Genomic DNA, 22,040 nt, shown 5'->3' on the forward strand with positions numbered 1-22,040 from the left:
CGCACATATTTTAAGGTTCTCCTAGACCAAAAGTCCAGGCTACGAGTATTCTGCTCTGCTGGTGAAAGACAATAAATTTTGCATGTTCTGGAAAACACATAGATAGGTTCTTATTAAGAAAAGGGAAACAAAATAAAGTCTAATGACATCCCCAAAGTCCTAGAGTTGGTGAGTGATGGAATAAGAACTAGGAACTAAATATTCTGACTCCCTGTGCCTTTTTCATCCGTCGTTAAAATCAGGGCAACCAAACAGGGGCAATAGCAACCACTGTAATGAAAGGAAAAGCTAGGGAAGCTGTGTGTTTAACCTCGTTGCTTCGATACAGTCCAAGGCAGCATGAAGTAGAGGACAGAACAGAGATTCTGGAGCCAGACTACCTGGCTTTAGCCATTTATTGGCTGTGTAACCCTCAACAGGCTACTTATTTTTTGTGTCTTGGTTTTCTTATAGTAAAATGTGGATAATAATAGAACTTATCTCACAGGGTTGTTGTGAGGAACACGTGAGTGTTAAACCATGAAAAGTGCTTAGAGCAGCATCTATATAGTAAATGGTCAATACATATATATCTCCATGATAAGATGACATCACAACCAGATTATATGAAGTATAAGAAGTATAAGAACATCTAATCCATATGAAGTACTTTCTGTGAGTCAGGTACTGTCCTAAGCACACTGTATACATTACTCAGTATTTCAGACCTCAAGGCCCATGTGATTAACCATCGGGTTACATTTTCTTCTCACGGTGAAGAGAGAAGATGGAGAACAAGACAGTCTTCTTAAATTCTAAATCATCTTAAAGCTGGTCTTGAGTACCTATGTGAGAGTGATTACTCAGAGCACCAAGAGGTAAACACTACCTTCAAGGGTGGTCCAAGTAAATAACCACCCACCAGCTGTAAGACGTTAACACCACAGAGTAACATTTGCATTTGTAGACAAAAGCTGTACTGAAACTGGATACATCTGATAAACTTTATGATTCAGGTTTTTTTCTTGTTCTGATTAGGTATAATACATGTTTGATCGCTTTTGGGGAGGTTTTTTTGTTTCTTTTCTGTTTTTCTTGTTTTGTATTGATGAATTAGCATAATGAGGTGAAACATGCCTCAAAACTTCTTTAGGAACTAGGTCACTAGTCAGTATTAAAGCAACTATTAAGTAAACTCCAATCATAACCATAAGTAGGTACAATTTATATATCTATTTATGTATAACATTTATTTGCATTATGTGCTAAGAACTTTAAATGTTATTTCATAAAATTCTCAACAAACCAATAAAGGAAATATTATTATCATCTTCCACTTTACAAATGAGGAAAGTTAAAGAGATAACCTCACTTGATCAAGATTTGAAAACATGTAAGGCATTGTACGAAGCCAGAATTGAAACCCAACTCTGAGTTCTGACTCAGAAAATTTCCTAACTTAATATCTCGTGCACGATGGGTGGACACCTAAACTGAGGTTTTGCATGAGAGGCCACTCAGGAAGTGTTTGTGTAATAAAATATTACTAGCCATTTAATATGTGGAAGATGAAAGTACACTCCTCTTAGGCCAAAAGAGTTTCTCAGATTTAGAGCCTGAGGATATGCTATATGAATAGTTCCAGAATCAAAGTTGCAGATTCTGAGACACTATTTGGTCACCAATAACAGATTCCTGAGACACAACTTTATCTCAAGTGTCTCAAGTTCAGAAATTCTGCAGTGTTGGAGTATTCTAGTAAAAATAATTCACAGACCTTCAGACTCTTCTGTTACTCTGAAGTCCTAAGTAAGTCGTTGTAAGGTCAATTGTGGAATCATGCAAGTAACTCACATATTGACCAGCTAGTCACTGATCATCACTCAGTGCCTACCAGGTACCAGGCACTTTCTATACATCATTACATTTGCTTCTTACAATAAACTTACTTCTCCCTAATTAACTGAAGAGGAAATTGAATAGTTGGATAATTTGTGGAAGATTTAAACTCAGGTCTGGCAATATCAAAGCCTGACCTTTTACCACCATTCTTAAGGTAAAAAAAAATCAGAGGACTTTGCTGTTCCAAGCAGCTTGAACTCTAGGGTAGCAATTTTCAACCTTCCTCATCTCATGGCACACATAAACTAATTACTAAAATCCGTCAGGAATCCAAAAAAAATATGTTTTTTGCCAATCTGACAAAAAAATAAGTATAATTTTGATTCATTTACACCAGATGGATATTGTTATGTTGGCTTTTGTGTTTTTATTTGATGACCTAAGGGAAAAGAGGTCAGTGCCCCTGACTAAATAGTCAGGCAGTGCATGTTTTAAAATTTTTTGTGGCATATCAGCTGAAAATCACTGCTCTAAGGTGATGAGAGGATCTTAATAATTGGAGGAAAAGAAATGTGGGAAGGTCACGGGCCTTTGGAGGATATGGGTTCTCTTTCAGGGAAAAATAAAAGAACATTTACGCACATACCCAAATACTTATATACAATTTCATGGATTTACAGATCCTGTGTAAGAAGACTTGTTTTATAGATAAGAAGACAGAGAGGGAGAGAAAAACAAACAATAAACAGACGCACTTAAACTTTTTTAAAAGCCAAATCACAAACATGTTCACAAAGAGTTGTAATTGTTTGAAGGGGAAAAAATTATAAAATAAGTAGAGGTGACTGAAGTAAATGGGGAGAGGTTGCAAAGGACTGGTTTCAAAATATTATATCAAGTTAAGCACCACTTCAGAATTTTTAAAGCAAAAAGAGACTCGATTGTTTTCTCAGTCCAAGCCACCACTACTAAGAGTTCACCCATTCAGTAGTTTGGCTGAATTCTTAAAACATGGATTAGATCACAACCACTAATCACCCTTGTGGCAGCGGGAACAGGATAAAGAAAATGATCACAAGTGAGGTTTAGTGGCTTTTCCCAATAACCTATCTGGCTAAGGCCAAAATCAAAACTCCAGCCTCTATGTGAAGGGCATAGGCAGAGAGGAAGGTCGTCGCACAAGATGATTCCCATTTCACCTCCAAGAATACACTGTGCCCTGGGTGTCCAGCCTCTTGCAAATTCATCTCAATAGACACGAAGTTTATACAATATTGTAATTTCTACTCAGTCTCTACAAATTCAGACAAAGAGAGCCAGGCATAGATGTCACATCTATGGATACCTACAGACTTGAAAGATATTTAAAGCTTAAAGTCAAATATTCTGGAGCAATTTTAATTTGTGGTAGTAAATACAAGTTATGGGAGTGGAACTAAGAAGTGTAATGTCATCTGGCTCCAGAGGCAGGACGTGGCACTTCTCGTGCCTTGGAAGAACAGCGGCCCGTGCAACCCCTTGATGAACTGATGTGCACAGTCATACAAAATAAGAACCAGCTTTGGGCATCAAATTTAACATTTTTAATTTTTAAATGCACACATTAAAATAAGCAAACTCACCACTGCAAATGTTTTCTCTTCTGGAGCCATAAGAGAACAAGAGAATTCAAGTTCAACAAAGACAGCAAAGAGAACAAAACTTTGTTCTGAAATCTATAATAAAAAGTATACTCCATTGTTTTAGCATTACTTTTTGTTTTAATATTACCTCATTACACTAATGAAAAGATAATTTTCCCATTTATTTAGAAGTGAAATCTTTATTATGGTAACTCAGGTTTCCAAAAAAATCCATAACATAAACCCTTCAGTGAATCTCTCAACTCATATTTTCAAGAAATTTCATTGTCATAAACAGCTGAGAGTTCATTTGGTATTTTGCCCAGCTGCTCAGAAACTCTGAACACCCAGTGACTGAATTATAACTGACTTCGGAAAGAACACTATGTCCTGGTAGCCTTATGTAATTTGAATCAAATCAATCCACTGAGTTGTTCATGGACATGACATTCCAGTTGATTTTAATTATATATTAAATATATTAATTAAACATTAAATTAAATACATATATTGGCCTGCCTTTTGATGATGTTCAATCATATATGACAATAGCACATAGTAAATATTCACCTTTGTTCCCTAAATGTTTTTGTAAAACAAAGTTTCTATACCAGAAAAGCCCAAATTCATCAAGGAAAACATCTTCTAAATCTTACTGCTGCAAGCTCATTTTCTTAGACTGTTATTATACATAATAAGAGACTTGATTTGACAGCGTCTATAATAACACATTATAAATTTTACATTGGATGTGTTTTTTTACCTTAAACTCTTGTGATGGCAAAACCATTTTTCTCAAAGCTGATTGGTTGTGCAGGTCTGCAACAGTGCTTAAATGTGACCTTGCTCTCCCAAGCTCTTCCAACAAGGAGGAGCCTTTTTGATACCGAACATGGTATCTTCATGGAGACTTTGTTTTATTATTAAGAAATAAATGTGTCTTTCTTCTTGAAATCTCTCTGGCTTCAGCAATTTGTAGTCATTTCCACTGTAGAGTCTTAAGAATATACGTCAAAGACAGGCTAACAAAGGTCAAGTAAAAGTTATTTTTTAAATATTGGAGCTTCTAACTGGCATTGGGTGAGTATTAGTGATTATCAGCATAAATAATATAGAGCCAAAAGTAAACTTAACTCATAGGTGTTCATTGACTTCTTTATTGCATTCTTTGATACTAGTTGTATAATCATGGTTTGCAGATTGATCTGATAAAACTTGAAACTCCTTGGTTTATTTGGTGTTATTTGTTTTTCTTATAAGTTTTCTTCCAACCTACTTACATCTCAATTAACACTGTGATGTTGTACATCTTCCAATTGAGCAGTCAAGTTTTGTCAACATTGCACTAGAAGTATCTCAAAATACAGCGCCCAGGTCATTTTCTCTCTGATTTAGTTTCTAGGCTACCCTTAAAACAACAGATTAAGCTTGATGTTTAAGACCCTCTAATGAGAGTATGATTGGGCAAAATAATTAACTATACATGTGCTGCCATAGAATGGAAGTGTTGCAATTCATTTTGTTTCATTTCTATATTTGATTTTTTCTCATGCCAAACCATCTTTTTCTTAAAGGCTTATGAAAATTTTGGTGAAAAAATGGTGCTGCTTCAGTGCAGACATGGAGCCTCTTTTCCTAAGCTAGATAACTTGGTGAGTATTTTCATTTATACTTCCTAATACACACAGGTTACATATCAAACTAAATATTGTCAAAAGTACACTTGAGGGGTTAAATCACTATTTAAATATATCAGAAGAAACAAAGAATATCTGAGTTGACAGCTAGGAGAGAAAAAGTAAGAATTTACATAGTCATTGTATTCCATAGCAATCATTATGAGGGCTATTTTCTGTTTTAAAAAATAACTAATCATAGGCTTTCATCTAATCATGAACTTTTAGAGCTGGAAGGAAACTTAAAAGTCATCCAACATAACGTATTAATTTTACAAAAAATAGAATGAGCAACATTTTATATTTGCAAAATAAAAGACCACATCAAACTACATGAGTGTGTAATATTATCAAGAATATAAGTGACAGCTACTATGGAGATGGTAGAAAAATTAAACATCCAAAATTTCCCCAAAATCTTAGGCCATACTCTTAGAAAGTAGATTTAGAAAAAAAGACATTCACCAATATTCTCTTTATTAGTTTCCTTGTGTTACTGTAGGTAATACTAAACACACTAGCTTCTTCAGTTGTTATTTTTAATTCTCTACAATGTTATGATTTTGGAAATCTTTAATTAGGGGAAAAGGCATTTACGTGTTACTACTTCTGTTGTTTAATTACACTCTCCCAATTTCTCTAATATATAAAAGGTAATTGATTACACCTAAATTCTAGGAAACTGTTGAAGTGTCTTTTAATTATATTGCTAGAAAGCAAGCAGAAGGATGAGTATTGGCTCAAATCACTACTAGATGCATTCCATGCCTAGAAAAAAGAAGCAGGAACAAAAGGATTGAAAAACTACCTGTGTCTATATGCTGGTTACTATGCCGGGAATTGTGTTGTATCTATTACACCATGAAAATAAATCATTCTGATTAGAACATTCATTTTCCTCTATCATATATGCAAATAGAACAGTTTTCTTAAAGAATTAGCCAAGGAAATGCTTCAGAATAAATCTCATTCAAAGATGTAATCACAAGTTCTAATTATACAAGGCTTGCATAATTAACTAAAGTAGGATAAATGAAATCCATGAAATAATCTCCAAGCTGCATATATGTCTACAGTTTCAATGTTTCCCTCTATATGTTTAATCAAAGTATCTAACAGAGAGATGAATTTTTTAGTTTTGCTTATGTTTTTCTATTTCTCTGACCAGCCCTTGAGCAGAAGTGATTTTTTAAAAGATAAATGATAATAAAGAAATAACAGTAGAGGAAAGAAGAAAAGGCTAGGATTCTGGAATATTCCAACGTATTTAACTAGTTTCTATATAATTAGATGTTGTCTATTGGCCCTTAGAAAGAAGTTCAAAGTACTGATTTTAGAGTGTGTTTTCATTAAAACTGAGATTATTCTGAATAATAAATATAGTCAGACATTACTATGCCTTTCTAAACCAGGCTAGCAACTAGAAATTCAGAACCAGCAATATTCATATTTTTCAGGTAAACTCCTAATTTCTAACTTCCACATTCCAGTGCTATGAATCATCTTTCATTTTCTCAAGCATCAATTCCCTCTCTCTTCCTCTCTCTCTCTTTTGACTTTGACCCTTTTGGCAGTTTAGAATAGCATCACATAATAACTATCTAATAGTTTCTTAATGTAAAATAAAAATGACAGCAGAGGCCCTTATCACTGCCTATTTCTGCATTCCCCTTGACAGACAGACAGGTGGGCTAGTACCTAAGTAAGTTCAAAGTACCCCAAGCAAAATTATTTCAGAGTTCAAAAATAAAATCTGTTTTTTTATTTCAGATACCAAGTGGAAAAATGAAGATTCTCCTGGTCTTTCTAGGTGTACTTGGTAATTCTATTGCTATGCCAGTGAGTATTTTTAAAAATTTTAGGACTTTTTTGCGTCCTATTTTTACATACTTTGTAGGAAATTATTGGGCTTTTTTCAATGGGTAGTCTGAATTTGTCATTGATATTCTTTCACTTCCAGATGCAAATGCCCCGAATGCCTGGATTTAGCAGTAAAAGTGAAGAGGTATGTATGTTTAGTCTCTGGGGTGAAGTTTTCCAGAGCCCTGTCCTGAGAGTTCATCTAAAAAGGGAAATATTGGAAAACATTCTGATATATAAATTTTCTTATGAAAGAGATAGAGGAAGTGAGATTGGAAAGACTTAAACTCTAAAATCAAGGCAAAATAGTAACTTCCCCATCATCATCCTACCTATATGTTTCAATACTCCTTTTCAAGGTAAATGTGAATTTGTGTTACATAGATAGGTTTTTTGCTAAGTTTTCAAGCTAGCAAATGTAGCATTTTGTACCATTTGGCTGTTAGAAAGTAGACACTTAAGCATATAAAAAACTTTTACATGACTCATATCTAGGATCATTAGCCAAATTCATCACACTTCAGAAAGGAGAATCATCTTTTTATAGAATTATCACATTCTCAAATCCTGAACTCCAAAAGAGTACCATAGAATATTCAACAACTTCAAAATAAACAAGATTTTTATTCTCTATTATTCTACATTGATTCTTCTCAAAATAAAATTCTGAGTAAAAAATTAAAACCCCATAGAAGCTTTTAATTGCATATTTTATTAATAACCAGTAAAGTATATTAGGATTCTTGTACCTTAAAATCAGAAATTCCACTTACGGATTATGATTTATGGATTGATTGAATTAAAATATTTCCATTGATGGATTCCTTTGGTTACAGATGATGCGGTATGGTCAATTCCACTTCATGAATTCCCCACATGTAAGTGATTATTTCTAATGATTTATATTATTTCTGATGATTTCTTGTTTATATACACATGATTACATTATAGAGTTTGTGTTAGCTAATAAAGACAACAATAGCTATCTATACACTTTAATTATAATATAATCATTATAAGAGTTTCAAGGGGAAGAAATAATTTCACCTCTCCCCTTATATCAAATTTTCTTCTTATTTGTTGCTATTGTTGTTTCAAATAAATAAAACTCATTTATTAATTACAAGTATCCTTTAAATCCAAGAGAAATTGGTTCTGGGAAAAAATCACACAAAACATATTCACAGATAATGAGAACAAAAAGTAGCATACTAAATGCTCAGGATGTGGATTATCTTGAAGGATAGCACCAAAATTATGAAATAGGTTCTTATTTTATTTAAATAAATGTAGATGATACCACTGTGTGTTAATTCTTAGTACAGCTATACATGTCACTTTTGACTTGTGGCATAATTGTAAAAACCATTTTGGTGGAAAAATCAAGAACTTCATCAATTTTTTTTTAATTTTCTTATTCAAGTCATTCTCTTTTAAAGCTCCTCACCTAAAATTATTATCATTGTCAACTTTCTCATCTTCAGCTACTGATTGGACTAACTCTTTTAAACTCATTCTTGGTTTTAGTGCCTTTGCTTGTAATGTGAAATGTTCACCAACTTAATTGTCATAAAATACTGCATCTCAAGGCAAGATTTGCAATTTCACCTCCCTTCAGTCCACATGGCATTTCACTGTGTTGTGTATGTATCATCCAATAGACAGCAAGGGACTAATTAATGAATACTGGGAGAGACACTGGTTTTAGCCAGAGAAGGAACACTTGAATGGGAATTGATGTTGTAAGACGTCAATTCATGCATTAGCATTTTCTGATTATAACTACTTTTGCTTCTCTGTCAACCTAGTAATTGTGGAGATTCTGATAATGACAACAGAATTCACCGGTAATAAAGAAGCACAGGCACCATTAAGAGTGTTCACACAAGCAGAATTCATCTATTCTTCTCTCTCTCTCTCCCTGCCCCTTTCCCTCTCTCTCTCACTTGTTTTTGTTTTGTTTTGTTTTTTTAACAGCCTTGCTTTCTTGATCTTTTTTTTGGTTTTCTTCTTCTTTGTCCAGTCTCTACACGCCACAGGGGTTTTGAATTTGACATCAACTTCCCTATAATCTGACTTATTCACTTCTTAGCTGTTAGGCCTTCATTCTTAAACTGAAATTTCTCACCCATTTCAGCCTTTTGCTTGGTTTGGTTGGTTGGTTTTCTAGAAGACTGAATGAAATTCATTTCTGTAAGATAACATTTAAAAGAATGCTAGCTGAAGACCTTGACGTGTTGTTAAATTCCGTAGGATTTTTAAGATCCCGGGCTGAGGGTAGAGGTTAACACAAGAGAGTCGGGAGAACTGGAATCTCAGCCCTCATGTGACCTTACTGTTATTTGCTACCCTTGCAGCTAGCACAACTTGGCCCCTTGTATGGATATGGTACGCAAATCCCTCAGCTCTTCCCACAGTACCAGATGCCCATGTGGCCCCAGCCACCACCCAAGACAGGGCGTCCACGGAAGCCTTCATCTCCTTCAGCACCCAAACACCAGAGCAAGACTGATCAAGCCCCAGAGACCCCGAAACCCGACCCGCCTCAACCAAAAAAGCCACCACCAAAGCGGCCTTTGAAGCAGCCACCCCCTGCCCCAACTCCACCCCAAGAGGAAGCCCAGCCACCTCAGGTGAGGCTTGTCCAGCAAAATTCCAAACCAAATCGTGTGGCCTCAAAGTGATGGGAAGGCCTTGCTCCTCCCACATACACGCTGCCTTCAGTACTGCTCAGTGCAGGTACTGCTATGGACAAAATTGTTAGTTTTGACATTTTCTTCCAAGGTGATGCTGTCACCACCCATTCAGGACTGCCTAGTGAGTCAATTTTGGTCCTTGTTTGATTAAAAATTACCCAAAAACTCTTGCCTTGAAGAAACTCCTTTTAAAATACAGAGGTAACATGAACACTAGTCGAAGACTCAGGGAAAAAGAGATTCGAATTTTACCCTCAGCCCTTATTATTGTATGAGCTTGAGCAAGTCACTTCAGCTTTCTAGACTCCAGGTCCCCTATTGGAGAATGAAGTGATCTCCAAGTCCCTTCCGAGATCTATGTTTTGATTATCAAAAATGTTGCCCTGAAAGGTCGCACTGCTTCCAGTACTCCAGGATGGTCCTGACTTAAAGCAAGAAAATGTATCAATGGTTTCTCAAGATCTCATCTAGTGTGGGGCTTCTCAAATGCTGTCTTTTAGTCAATTGACATTTATTATCAGACACTATTATAGAGGTAGAGAATACAAAATTGAATGAAAAGACTCTCCTGGATTTGAGTCCTGGCTTCAATCATTTACCAGCTATGCAACTTGGGGCAAGTGACTAACTTCTCTGAACCTCAAATCTTAAGTGAAATAGGAATAATACTAGCACACATTTTCTCTGGTTATATGAGGATTAAATAAGCTTTCCATTATAAAATGCTCAGCACAATACCTAGAACATGTGTTCAATAATACTAATTGTTATTATTATCATCTTTGCCCTAAAATTAAAAATCACAGTTTAATGCAAGATGTAGACTCCCAAGTTTCAAATAATTGTAAGTACTAGGTTTGTTTTATTTTTCATTTCTTCTCATTTCCATGTCGCTCTGATTCTTTCTTTCTTTCTAGCCATTCCCACCATTCGGGCATGGAATCTTTCCCTACCAACAGCCACCATGGCAAGTTCCACATGTGAGTTTTTTCCTTTACAGTAGAAGTAAAAAATAATATTAGCAGGTTATATCTCAAACTACTATGAGTTTATTCATGCTAAATGGACTGCTATGTGTCAATCAGTAGAGAATATGAAACAAAATGATCACATCAGTAATCATGTAGGAAAACAAAGAATTTTTAAGTAAATTTTTTAATCAGGTTGGTGACATGAACACAGCTTAAATCATTAAACAACCGCTAATAACTTAGTTATTAGTTAATGAATTAATTTTAAAGGTTGTCCTACTCTATTACCATTCCCTGCCTCCACAAGAGGTTAGAAAGCACAAAGATTATCTTAATTTAATGTAATGGGGAAATTGGAACAAAATGGAGTTTGAAAATCATAAGTATAATTAGACAAAGATCTTTCCATCATATCTTATTTATAGCCACTGATATTTCATTATAAAAAATCATACAAAATAATATTTAAAAGAATCCTTTAAAGTTTAAAGTCATGAAAATAAAATATAATATTGACATTGCATCCTGGGCATTAAAAAATGTGAATTGCAAAATAAACCATATGAACTAAAGGAATAGTGAAGGCCAGTTGCTGTTAAAGTAACAAAAAAGGAGAAATATTTTATGACTTCCTTCAGCTGTGGCATTGTTTTTTTTGTCTATGACTCTTATAACCAAGAATCCTTCTTATTAACAAGGAACAATTCATTTCAATAAGAGTTCCTCAGGGGTTTTTTTCCTAAAAGAGTTACTCTCTTTTACTGGCCATATAGAACTAAGGAAACTAAGGCAGGACCAGATGAATATTTAAAAAGCAGATGAACATGATTCTCACATTGAGGTAACTATTAATTTCATTTCCACAAAATTTCTTCAAGGTCTATGGAAGTTGAACTGCTTTTTTAAACCCTCCTAGATAGACACTCAGTCTTCAAATTTGATTAGAAAAACAAACCTTGGTCAAATAAAAATATAGTAATAAACCAGGAAAGAGTGTCAATTTTTCACCCTAAATGCGAAGTAGACATTCTAAAATTAGCATCATTATTTACTCTTGATTGTTACACCCTCTGACATGGATGTTTGGACCCTGATGGCACTCAACACTCTGTGCGTGTCTGTGTGTGTTGAGGTAATGGGGCTGGATGGTTGCAAGGAGATGATATTTTAAGTGGGATGACCTAGCATCCTTCTGAAGCCTTTGTATTCACTGGCATTCACTGATCAGTTATAATTATAGTTATTAGTAGCTGGGTTTTAAGATGCCTCAAGTCTAATAAACAAATAGCAGCACAGAATGTGATTTTCTCTCTTATATTCACTGTGTTTTTCACCTTTCAGAGGGTACCACCAGGTTATGGTCGTCCACCAGTCAGCAATGAAGAAGGGGGAGTAAGTACACATAAAGCTACATTCCCCATTAAGAATTACAACCTTTTAGTCTCTGTTTTTTTATCCCTACCTAGTAAAAAAGTTAAAATCCCAATGCATGAAACTATAGCTCAAGTGTCCAAGATACAAGGAAGAAAAAGTGAAACAAATCAAGCCAGTCACCTAAAATAAAATAAATGTGATACATTATTTCTCCTCTACATGTATTGAAATCTTCCTCCTTCCTTCCCTCCCTGTCTCTTTCTCTCCCTCTCCCTCAAAGAAGGCTAACCTGATAGCCTATGCCCCAGGTGGATGCTGGACCCTAGACAGTGATGGAGCCACTAGTAAACAGGGAAGGAAGGAAGAGCATCTTAGAATGTTATCCCCAGAAGGGAATTAAGTAATCACCTAATTCCCTCATACTAAGGCCCAGAGAAAATAAATCACTAATTAATATCACCTACTGAGTGGAAAAACGGGACCTAGGATTCAAGTCTTCTGACACCCAGTCCCATGACTTTTTTATTACACCACACTAGGAAAAGAGCCAAAAAGCAAGTCACAGAGTGATATACTGTTACTATATTCTAGCACTGTGTCATCAAAAAAGTCATTGTAATGTGTATGGCACAAGAAGTGTGTGAAATGAGAACAGAAGAATGAGGAGGATAGAGGATGGAAACCTTCAAAAAACTTAGGTTTAGAATCCAGGCCCAGGAAGAGAAAGCTGAGAAGTAATGGTCAGAAAGTGCAAGTACCAGAAGAGAAAGCCAGAAGGGAGTGGGGTCATGGAACCCAAGGAGAAATGAAATTTCAAGAAAGCAAGCATAAGTCATTAGAGTTAAAAGAAGCACATAGCTGATAAGATTCCCTATCACATTAAAAAATTCCAATACCATAGAGGTAAACAAAGGGTAATTATCAATTTCCATCTTCTTCCCTACAGAATCCTTACTTTGGATATTTTGGATATCATGGATTTGGGGGTCGTCCTCCCTATTACTCAGAAGAGATGTTTGAACAAGATTTTGAAAAACCCAAAGAAGAAGACCCTCCAAAAACCGAGAGTCCACCTACCGAACCTTCGTCTAACTCAACAGTTCCTGAGACTAATTCTACCCAAGCAAACGCAGCCAACCCTGGCGGGCATCAGGGTGGAAATGACACCAACCCAACAGGAAACAGTGGCCAAGGGCCGAACACTGTGGGCAACCCTACAGCTCAGAACGGGGTCATCCCACCACCAGCAGTTAATGTTTCAGGCCAGGGGACATCAAGAAGTCAAATCCCATGGAGATCAAATCAGCCGAATATTCGTGACAATTACCCAAATCCTAACGTTCAAAGTTTCCCTGTGAGAAGACAATGGCGTCCCCCTGGCACCTCCATGGGGCACCGACAGAATTGGCCTTTTTACCGAAATCAAGTCCAAAGGAGTCCTCAGTGGAACTCCTATGCTTTGGAAAGCAAACCAGCAGTTCGTCCAGGAAATCCAATGTATCGCAAACCTTATGCTTCCACTGCAAGAGGCAATTCTCCCAATCTTGCAGGAAATCCAACAAATTTCCGAAGGAAACCTCAGGGACCAAGCAAACACCCTGTGGGAACCAACGTTTCCCCCGTGGGTCCCAAACATAGTACTACTGTTGGCCGCAATGAAAAAATTCAAAATCCAAGAGAGAAGCCATTAGGTCAAAAGGAAAGAATAGTCATTCCTACAAGGGAGCCAACTGGCTCCTGGAGAAACTCTCAAGATTATGGAGTTAATAAATCAAACTATAAACTGCCTCAGCCTGAAGGCAACGTGCTAGTCCCAAATTTTAATTCTATTGATCAACATGAAAACTCTTATTACCCAAGAGGAGATTCCAGAAGAGCCCCAAATTCTGATGGGCAAACCCAAAGCCAGAATTTTCCCAAAGGGATTATTTTAGAACCAAGAAGGATCCCATATGAATCAGAAGTTAATCACCCAGAATTAAAGCACAGTACATATCAGCCTGCATACCCTGAGGAAATCCCTTCCCCTGCAAGAGAACAGTATCCTGGTGGAAGAAATACTTGGAACCATCAAGAAATCTCTCCGCCTTTTAAGGAAGATCTCGGCAGACAGCAAGAACACTTGCCTCATCCTTCCCATGGCTCTAGGGGAGACAAGTACTACCCTGACTATAACGCTTTTGATCCCAGGGAAAACTCGCCATACATTAGAGGCAATACGTGGAATGAGAGAGATGATTCTCCCAATACTGTGGGACTACCAGAAGAGCCACTGTACCCCATGAATACGCCAGACCCAAAAGAAACAGTCCCTTATAATGAAGAGGACCCAATTGACCCAACTGGAGATGAGCTTTTTCCAGAACAAAGTAGATGGGGTGTGGAAGAGTCAAGCTTTAAAGAAGGCACCACAGTTAGGCAGTACAAAGGTGAGCAGTATACCTTAAATCGGCCAAAGGAATACCTTCCCTATTCCTTAGATAATCCATCAAAACGCAGGGAAGATTTTCCTTATGGTGAATATTACCCCTGGAACCCAGATGAGAATTTCCTGTCATATAATACAGCTCCACCACCTGTTGAGAACAGGGGCTATTATGCTAATAGAGCTATTGGGCAAGAAGAAGGTACTCTGTTTCCTTCTTGGAACTCCTGGGACCGCAGAATAGAAGCCCAAGGGCAGAGAGAAAGAAGGCCATATTTTAACAGAAATTTCTGGGATCGGCCAACAAATTTACACAAAGCCCCCATTAGTCTCCCACACCAGAAAGAGAGCCCGGCCTATTCCAACTCCCCAGCTGGGCTTCAGAGAAATCCAACATGGCATGAAGGCGAGAACTTGAATTACGGCATGCAGATTACTAGGTTAAATTCACCAGACGGTGAACATTTGGCTTTCCAAGACTTAATTCCTCCAGGTTACTCAATAGGTCAAAAAGAAGCACATTTATTTCACCTAAGCCAGAGAAGCCCTTGCTGTACTCGTGCCTCCATTGGACACAAGGACAATCCACTTGCTCTACAAGACTACACTCCATCCTTCGGTCTGGTGCCAGGGGAGAACCAAGACACCAGCCCTCTGTACACAGAAGATAGCCATGCAAAGCATGCAAGACATACTGTCTCCCCAACAAGCATCCTACCTAGCCAAAGAAATAGCTCAGAGACAAGACAGTCTGGAGAAAATCAAAACCCAACTCCTTTTAGAGATGATGTGTCCACTCTGAGGAGGAACATGCCATGTTCTATAACGAATCAACTGGACCAAAGGGGAATCATGCCCTTTTCTGAAGCCAGTTCCCTTCAATCAAAGAATACACCTTGTCTCAAAAATGACCTTGGAGGAGAAAGAAACAATATTTTGGAACAAATATTTGAAGGCAACCAGCTCAATGAAAGGACTGTTGACCTTACTCCTGAGCAGCTTGTTATCGGGACACCTGATGAAGGCCCCAAGCCAGAAGGCATCCAAAGTGAAGTACTAGGAAATGAAGGTGAGAGGCAGCAACAAAGACCATCTAGTATCCTTCAGTTACCATGCTTTGGCTCCAAATTAGCCAAGTATCACTCCTCCAGCACTGGAACTCCACCTAGCATTGGAAGGCAAAGCCCATTCAATGGGGATTCATTAATGCCTACTGAAATTCCTAACTCATTGACTGGGTTAGCTACTGGGACTCAGTTTCAAAGTATAAATGTAGACCCAGTTAATGCAGATGAACACACTGCATTTGATTCCCTGCAAATAGAGACCAATCCACAGGACCAGGTGCAAGACTGCTTACTACTTCAGGCCTAGGGATTATATCAACTGAGTATTCTTTGGAGAAGAAAAATACATGACATCCTACACTGGTTCTCAAACTCCCCCACCCCACCCCACCCCTAAGACTTGATTAAGTATCTGACCCTCTTGATGATCCTTAAGTTTTTCCCCATTCCAGCGATAAGAGTAGTAGCCCAGGTGGTCTGATGAGGTTGGGTCTCTGGGCGTCACTCTATCCAGGGATGTCACTATTAGCACAGACCTTTAAAAAAAAGCAGGAAGACTATGACCACCACCACCTTGAAACTTGGAAGCCACTGGTCAGGTTAGTTTCCCTTTGCTTGCTGATTCTTCTTTTTTCTCTCAAAGTTCTATACTTGCAAAATTCTCTGGTTTTGCAAGACAGAAAAGCAGATAATCTTTCCATTTTATGTATGGAGATCTATATGTCAGTATAATCCTGATGATTGTACATTATTTTCTTGTGTTGGTGTTTGTCAGTGTTTTGTTTTGTTTTGTTTTTCCCTAGTTAATGTTCTCTTCTGACATTTTTTTCTTCCTCTGCCTTTTTTTTTACTTTTATCATTTCCTTTCTTATCTTCCTTCTTTTATTTCTCTCTCAATTATTCTATATTTACCTTTCTATTTTTTCCTTTCCATCTTTCTATCACTTCTTACATATTAAACTATCTTTAACCATCACTAGCCTTTACATCTACCTTTTCCATTTTGACTTCCTCTCTTCCCACCTTTCTGTTCTGTCTCCTAATGTGTCACTTGTCAATCAATCTCTTTCTCTGACTCCTTTCTTCCCTTCAATTTATCTTTCTCTTTTCTGTGTTATGTTAATAATTTAAGACTACATGTTTCTCTCCCTTTATTGTATCTTCTCTCTAAACTCTTATTTTCTTTTTCTTGGCCTCGCCTAACCATAATTTTAGAATATATTTCAGGAGTAGTAGACACTGGCACCTACTTTTGTTTTTAATATTCTTAAGTTCTTTACCAAGTAGACACAGCTCAGTCAAAGGAGTACATTCAAGGACAAGTTTAGGGGAAGACAGTCTAGTTACCCAGAACTAGTAGTCAGGGAACAAGGCTTGGGAAGGTATGTAGGGAAGGACTACCACTCTGTGACTGAGCATCCAGACCAAAAAAAAAAAGAAAGAGTAGGATTTGCCATTCCCCATCACCAACTCATCATCTGCAGGATTTGGGAAACACTGTCCTAATCAAATAAGGGAAACACTCAATGCCTAGTTTTCTTTAATAGTACAATATAAGTGATTCTAGCAATATGTGCTGCTAGTAACATAAAGACTTTTATTCCTCATGTTGTGGTAGAATTATTTGCAGACACACTTTCTTCATATCTTGATTAAATAGTGTAAATTATTTTGTAAAGTAGACATTTGTCTTCTTAGAATACATCTAGGTGTTTTGTTTTTATTAATGGCATTTGGCCTACTATCTGGATATTTCTGCCTAGAGAGAAAGAATTCTCAGAATTGTCTTCTAACTCTAAGGAATTTCTTAGGAGAAAATTTCCTGGGACAGATTTCATAAGTAGATCTCAGAAATTTGGAAAAATGCAATGTTGAAAACTTCCTGAGGAAATGAATCTTGTCCTTTCAGTCTTATAAAGTTCCTGGCACAGTATATTGCACGTAGTAGATACCCAATAAATATTTACTGATTGGCTGATTTTTAAAACAGCTTTTAAAGCTCCCATGAAAATACAGCAGTGAGCTTTTCCTGCTGGTAAACCACTGGGGATGCTGAATGAGCCACACACTCTGTAGCTTAATATACTCAGCAACATTTGCATTGTAGAATCTCAGGGTAAGAAGGGATCTTAGACGTAGATTATCTAGGCCATCCACTAGTTGCTTAAATCCACAACCACCACCAGTTTTATATTTTAATCATTCGTTGAGAAATCATTAACTTATTCTATATAAACTGTCTCTTACGAATTATCCTCATCAAAATAAAATTAAGTTTTATGTTTCACTACTTTTTTTAAATGACTTTTTAATCTATATTTGAATGACTTTCACTGTAAAATACTGTTTCACTTCAATATTTCTTCAAAATGTATGGATCATACATTTGTTTTAGTTGATATGTTGACACATCTTCATCTGTGAGTCACCACAACTTAATTGATCATCTGATCAACCTCTGTAATGTAAAATATAAACACACCAGTGGCCAAAAACATCTATTAAATTTGAGACTATAGAGGGGAATATATCCCTGTGGAAAATGACCCTTCATTTCACACAAGTATCCTTGCAAACCTGATACCAGGTCTGAGTTCCTTACAGCAAAGGAATAATTCTGTGTGCCTTCGTTAAGTTATTGATAAAGCTTTGAAAGTCAGCTCTGAAGTAAGGTGCACACAGTAGGAGTGGCAGGCTCTGAGGTGATCCCCTCCTCTCTCTAGCACACTCAGCCCACTGCCATGGCCCCATTTCTATGGCAAGTTCCTACATCTAGTGGCCGTCACCTGCTAACTTTTAAATGGCGGGACACATCCTGGTGATGATAAAGTAAATAAACAAGAAGAAAACAACCCTTGATGATGACAACACAGGACATAATCTAGCAAGGCTAACACATACCTGCCTTAATAAGCATTTCTGTCTCACAGCCTGTAATAGATTTCTCTAGAGCAGCAGTCCCCAGCCTTTTTGGCACCAGGCACCATTTTCATGGAAGACAATTTTCCCATAGACAGTGTAGGTGGGGATGGTTTCGGAATGATTCAAGTACATTACATTCAAGCTCACCTCTTGCTGTGTGGCCTGGTTTCTAATAGGCCTGAACCGGTACTGGTCCACGGTCTCAAGTTGGAGGACCCCTGCTCTCGAGGGTAGTTGGTCATTGATCCACTTGACTGGGGGAAACCTTAAACTTTTCCAATTTAAGCAGAAAGCAAAGTAGCGTAATGAAATGTAGGGTCCAGCCTCCTCTGAAAACTTAGCCTAGCAGCCATTATCACAAAGGTTCTTCTTGTGGCGTTTTGAATGCCCTGAACATATTTGACTTTAATCATTTACATCAGAGTCTTAAATTTATACACCTTTAAAGAAAATTCACAAGACGTGACCTTTGAGTTACTTTTATTACTTGTTTTGACATATCCCCATCTGCTTCCGTCATGACCCAAAAGACCCTAAAGAAGATTCTTCTTGCCCCCAGAAAACCAAACTTCATTGCTAAAAACCAAAAAGGGAACCAGAAATGTTGGATTTCAGATGAACAACTGTGACCTTCCTTCACAAAACCTCAGAGGTTTCACTGTGACTCAGACCAACTGCCCAATTAAAACTCAGAAGAAAACTGCACTTGATGGAAAATAGGTAATCGCTATTTCACAACAGAATAGAGCTTTTGGTTTTGTCCACCTGTTCTTCCTTAGGCCAGTAACATCAGCCACTAGACCTCTCTCTCTCCCTTTGAATTCATAACCAATAAGATTTAAAAACAGGGTTCAGCTGGTAAAAAGCACAATTCCATTCTGTTTCAAATAAATTCTTCAAATAAAGAAGGAGGAAGCTGAGCTGTAATTTGACACAGATGCTTATTTAGCATCTACTTTGTGCTCAGCACAGTTCCAGACGCTATAAGTGATACATAAGACAAATATGAATTGAGCTTCACTTTTTAGGAGTTTTCTTCCCCCTAACATAGGCAGAACTAACACAGGGGAAAAAATCATCACATGGTATAAGACAATATGTGATTGAATATAAAAGATGATGTGCTATGTGATCACATAATTGTGAAATAGACGGAGGAGCTCTCAAAGCCCATCACTTCCCCATTCAAGTCCTCTGCACTCAGTGTCTGTTATTACCTGCCTAAGGACCTAGCATCCTTTTTTCTGTGCTTCATCAAAACTTGGACAGTAATTTCCTCTTTGGGTCTTATCCAAACAACCATGCCTCATTCCTTTCCACACTGTACAAAGCAGGTATTTGCTGTGATTGACCAGGCAAACGATTTCTGCTCAAGTGTTGGCTAATGTGTAATCCTCCCAAATCATCCGCCATGCCCTTGCACACCGAGTTCAACTCATGGTATATGCAGGAAAGGATAATGGTAGCAAACGTTGTTTGGGGTGGACCTTGTTAGTCCCTCAGCTGTTAAACCACACTGGCAGCTGCCCCTTTTACTCAGGATGCAGGCTGTTTCTGACAGTATTGCGTGTTCTATTCGTGTTTCTCAAGCTTTAATGTGCACATGAATCTCGTTAAAACGCAGACTTTGATTCTGTGACCTGGAGTGGGGTCTGCAATTCTATACTATGAACATGCTTTCAGGTGATGATGAATCAGCCAGTTGGTAGACCCAATTTGGAGTATCAAAGTGCTAGGCTATTTTTTATAAATAAGGGAGAACACACTCACCAGGAAAGGAACAGAAAGGTCTTAACCACTGAAAAATCTGAGTATCATCAATTTAGGGGCACGTGTATAAATGAAGCATGTAAGTACAAGGTTTGCCAGAAATACAAAGAGAAAAAGGAGCAGGACAATCCCGTCTCTATTTCTACATTTATGTTACATTTCTTCCTCTCTCTGCATGGCTCATGTAGGTCTAGAAAGTTCTACTTCCATCCATGAAATCCCTATTCCATTAATATTTCCTCCAAATTACCCCAGCTTTCCTGAAGGTTCATAGCACATCATCTTTTATATTCAATCAAATATTATCTTATATCATGTGCTGATTATTTCCCCTGTGTTAGTTCTGCCTATATTAGGGGGAGGAAAACTCCTAAAAAGTGAAGCTCAATTCATATTTGTCTCATGTATCAGTTATAGCATCGAGAACTGTGCTGAGCACAAAGTAGATGCTAAATAAGCATTACTTTTTCTTTCAATACATTTTGTAAATGTATTTAGAAATTTCCAAATTTTAAAATGATCAATTAAAAATTAATAAGATAAATATTTTTCTAAGTATAAAATACACACTCTTTCTGGAATATTTGACACATACTGAAAAGTAAAAGGGAACAAAAATAATATATAATCCTACCATCCAAAGTTAATATTTTGACCTATTTTCTTTTAAATGTGTGTATTGGAAGGATCTTTAAAGTGCTTCATTTATGAAATATTCTATTTTCTCTTTTCACAATATATAAACAATTTCCATAACACTAAAATTATTTAAAACTTCATTTTTGTTGTCTGTAAAATATTCTGAAATATACCTACATTATTGTTCCCTTTGACAGTGGACTTAAGGTTTATTATGAATTTTCACTCAAATAAATAATGCTCTAATAAATAATAAATAAATATCCTTAGGCATTTTTGTCCATATTTCTTATGTTCTCAGAAGTGGAATTACTGAAGGAAATGGTCTGGAAATGTGTTTTAGACGGGATAACATACTGAGTGAGAGCAGTGGCTTTGGGGGTTGACAGTCTTGGATTCAATTACCACTTCTCCATGCACTATTTTTAAAACCTTAAGAAGATTACTTCATCCCTTTGCATCTCAGTTACATCATATGTAAAATGAAGATATTACTTATTTCATAGGGTATGAGGATTAAATGAAACAAAATGCATATGCCTTGTGCTTCATAAGTGAACCACTAGGTGGAGATGGAGACTTATAATTCTAAAGCAGTGGTTCTTAATTCCCAAACAGCAGCTAGGAATTTTTTGAGAAACGGACTTGCTCCTGAGGCATCCCAGAACTACTTAATCACCATGGGGGAGGGGAGGGGTTCAGCAATCTGTTTCAAAGAGTCCTCCACATGAGCCTCATCCATTTTAAAGATTGAGAATCAGTAATTCAATATGTTCACATTCTTGTCTGATCTGTTGTCTGGGCAGAGAGATGTCAATTAACACACAATGACAACTACTCTACTGAAGGTTACAGAATGCTACAACAGCTGTACTAAGTGGTATACACACTTTATGGCATGTATCCTTATTTTCACGAAAAGCTATGAGATAGTTATTTTCCCTATTTTCTATCAGATTGAATGAACTTGCCCTTAGTGACTTGTCATTTAGTCACTAAATATAGAGTCTGTATTCCACCTAGCACATGTATTCCACTATACACAGCTGCTCCAAAGCCAAGACCTGGTAATTTTCCTATCCACTCATCTCCATCCAGTCAGGGAGTTCGTACATGTCTGGTTATGAGTGTATATACATCTGTATTTCTGTGACTGCAGAAGCATAATTATGATTCCTTTTGAATATTAAGTTGCAT

The 22,040-nt window shown here is 37.0% G+C and overlaps 1 protein-coding gene across 1 annotated transcript; it reads left to right on the forward strand.

Moving 5' to 3' along the window:
* Nucleotides 1-5,041: 5,041 nt before the first annotated feature.
* Nucleotides 5,042-15,819, forward strand: ENAM (enamelin). The gene is made up of 8 exons (XM_054589708.1): nt 5,042-5,095; nt 6,890-6,958; nt 7,080-7,124; nt 7,816-7,857; nt 9,337-9,612; nt 10,593-10,655; nt 11,988-12,038; nt 12,967-15,819. Exons 1-8 carry the CDS (start codon nt 5,042-5,044, stop codon nt 15,817-15,819), a joined length of 3,453 nt encoding a protein of 1,150 aa, XP_054445683.1.
* Nucleotides 15,820-22,040: the final 6,221 nt, after the last annotated feature.

Source organism: Pteronotus mesoamericanus, unplaced genomic scaffold (assembly GCF_021234165.1).
Source record: "Pteronotus mesoamericanus isolate MK-2021 breed Mesoamerican mustached bat unplaced genomic scaffold, CSHL_Meso_final contig_130, whole genome shotgun sequence".
Classification (NCBI taxonomy): domain Eukaryota; kingdom Metazoa; phylum Chordata; class Mammalia; order Chiroptera; family Mormoopidae; genus Pteronotus; species Pteronotus mesoamericanus.

Excerpts from the sequence above, each read along its gene's own strand:
- ENAM (XM_054589708.1), top strand. The coding sequence starts at position 5,042 with ATGGTGCTGCTTCAGTGCAGACATGGAGCCTCTTTTCCTAAGCTAGAT. Across the intron at positions 6,959-7,079 it reads GTAATTCTATTGCTATGCCA|ATGCAAATGCCCCGAATGCC; the intron begins GTGAGTATTTTT and ends TTTCACTTCCAG. Across the intron at positions 10,656-11,987 it reads CACCATGGCAAGTTCCACAT|AGGGTACCACCAGGTTATGG; the intron begins GTGAGTTTTTTC and ends TTCACCTTTCAG.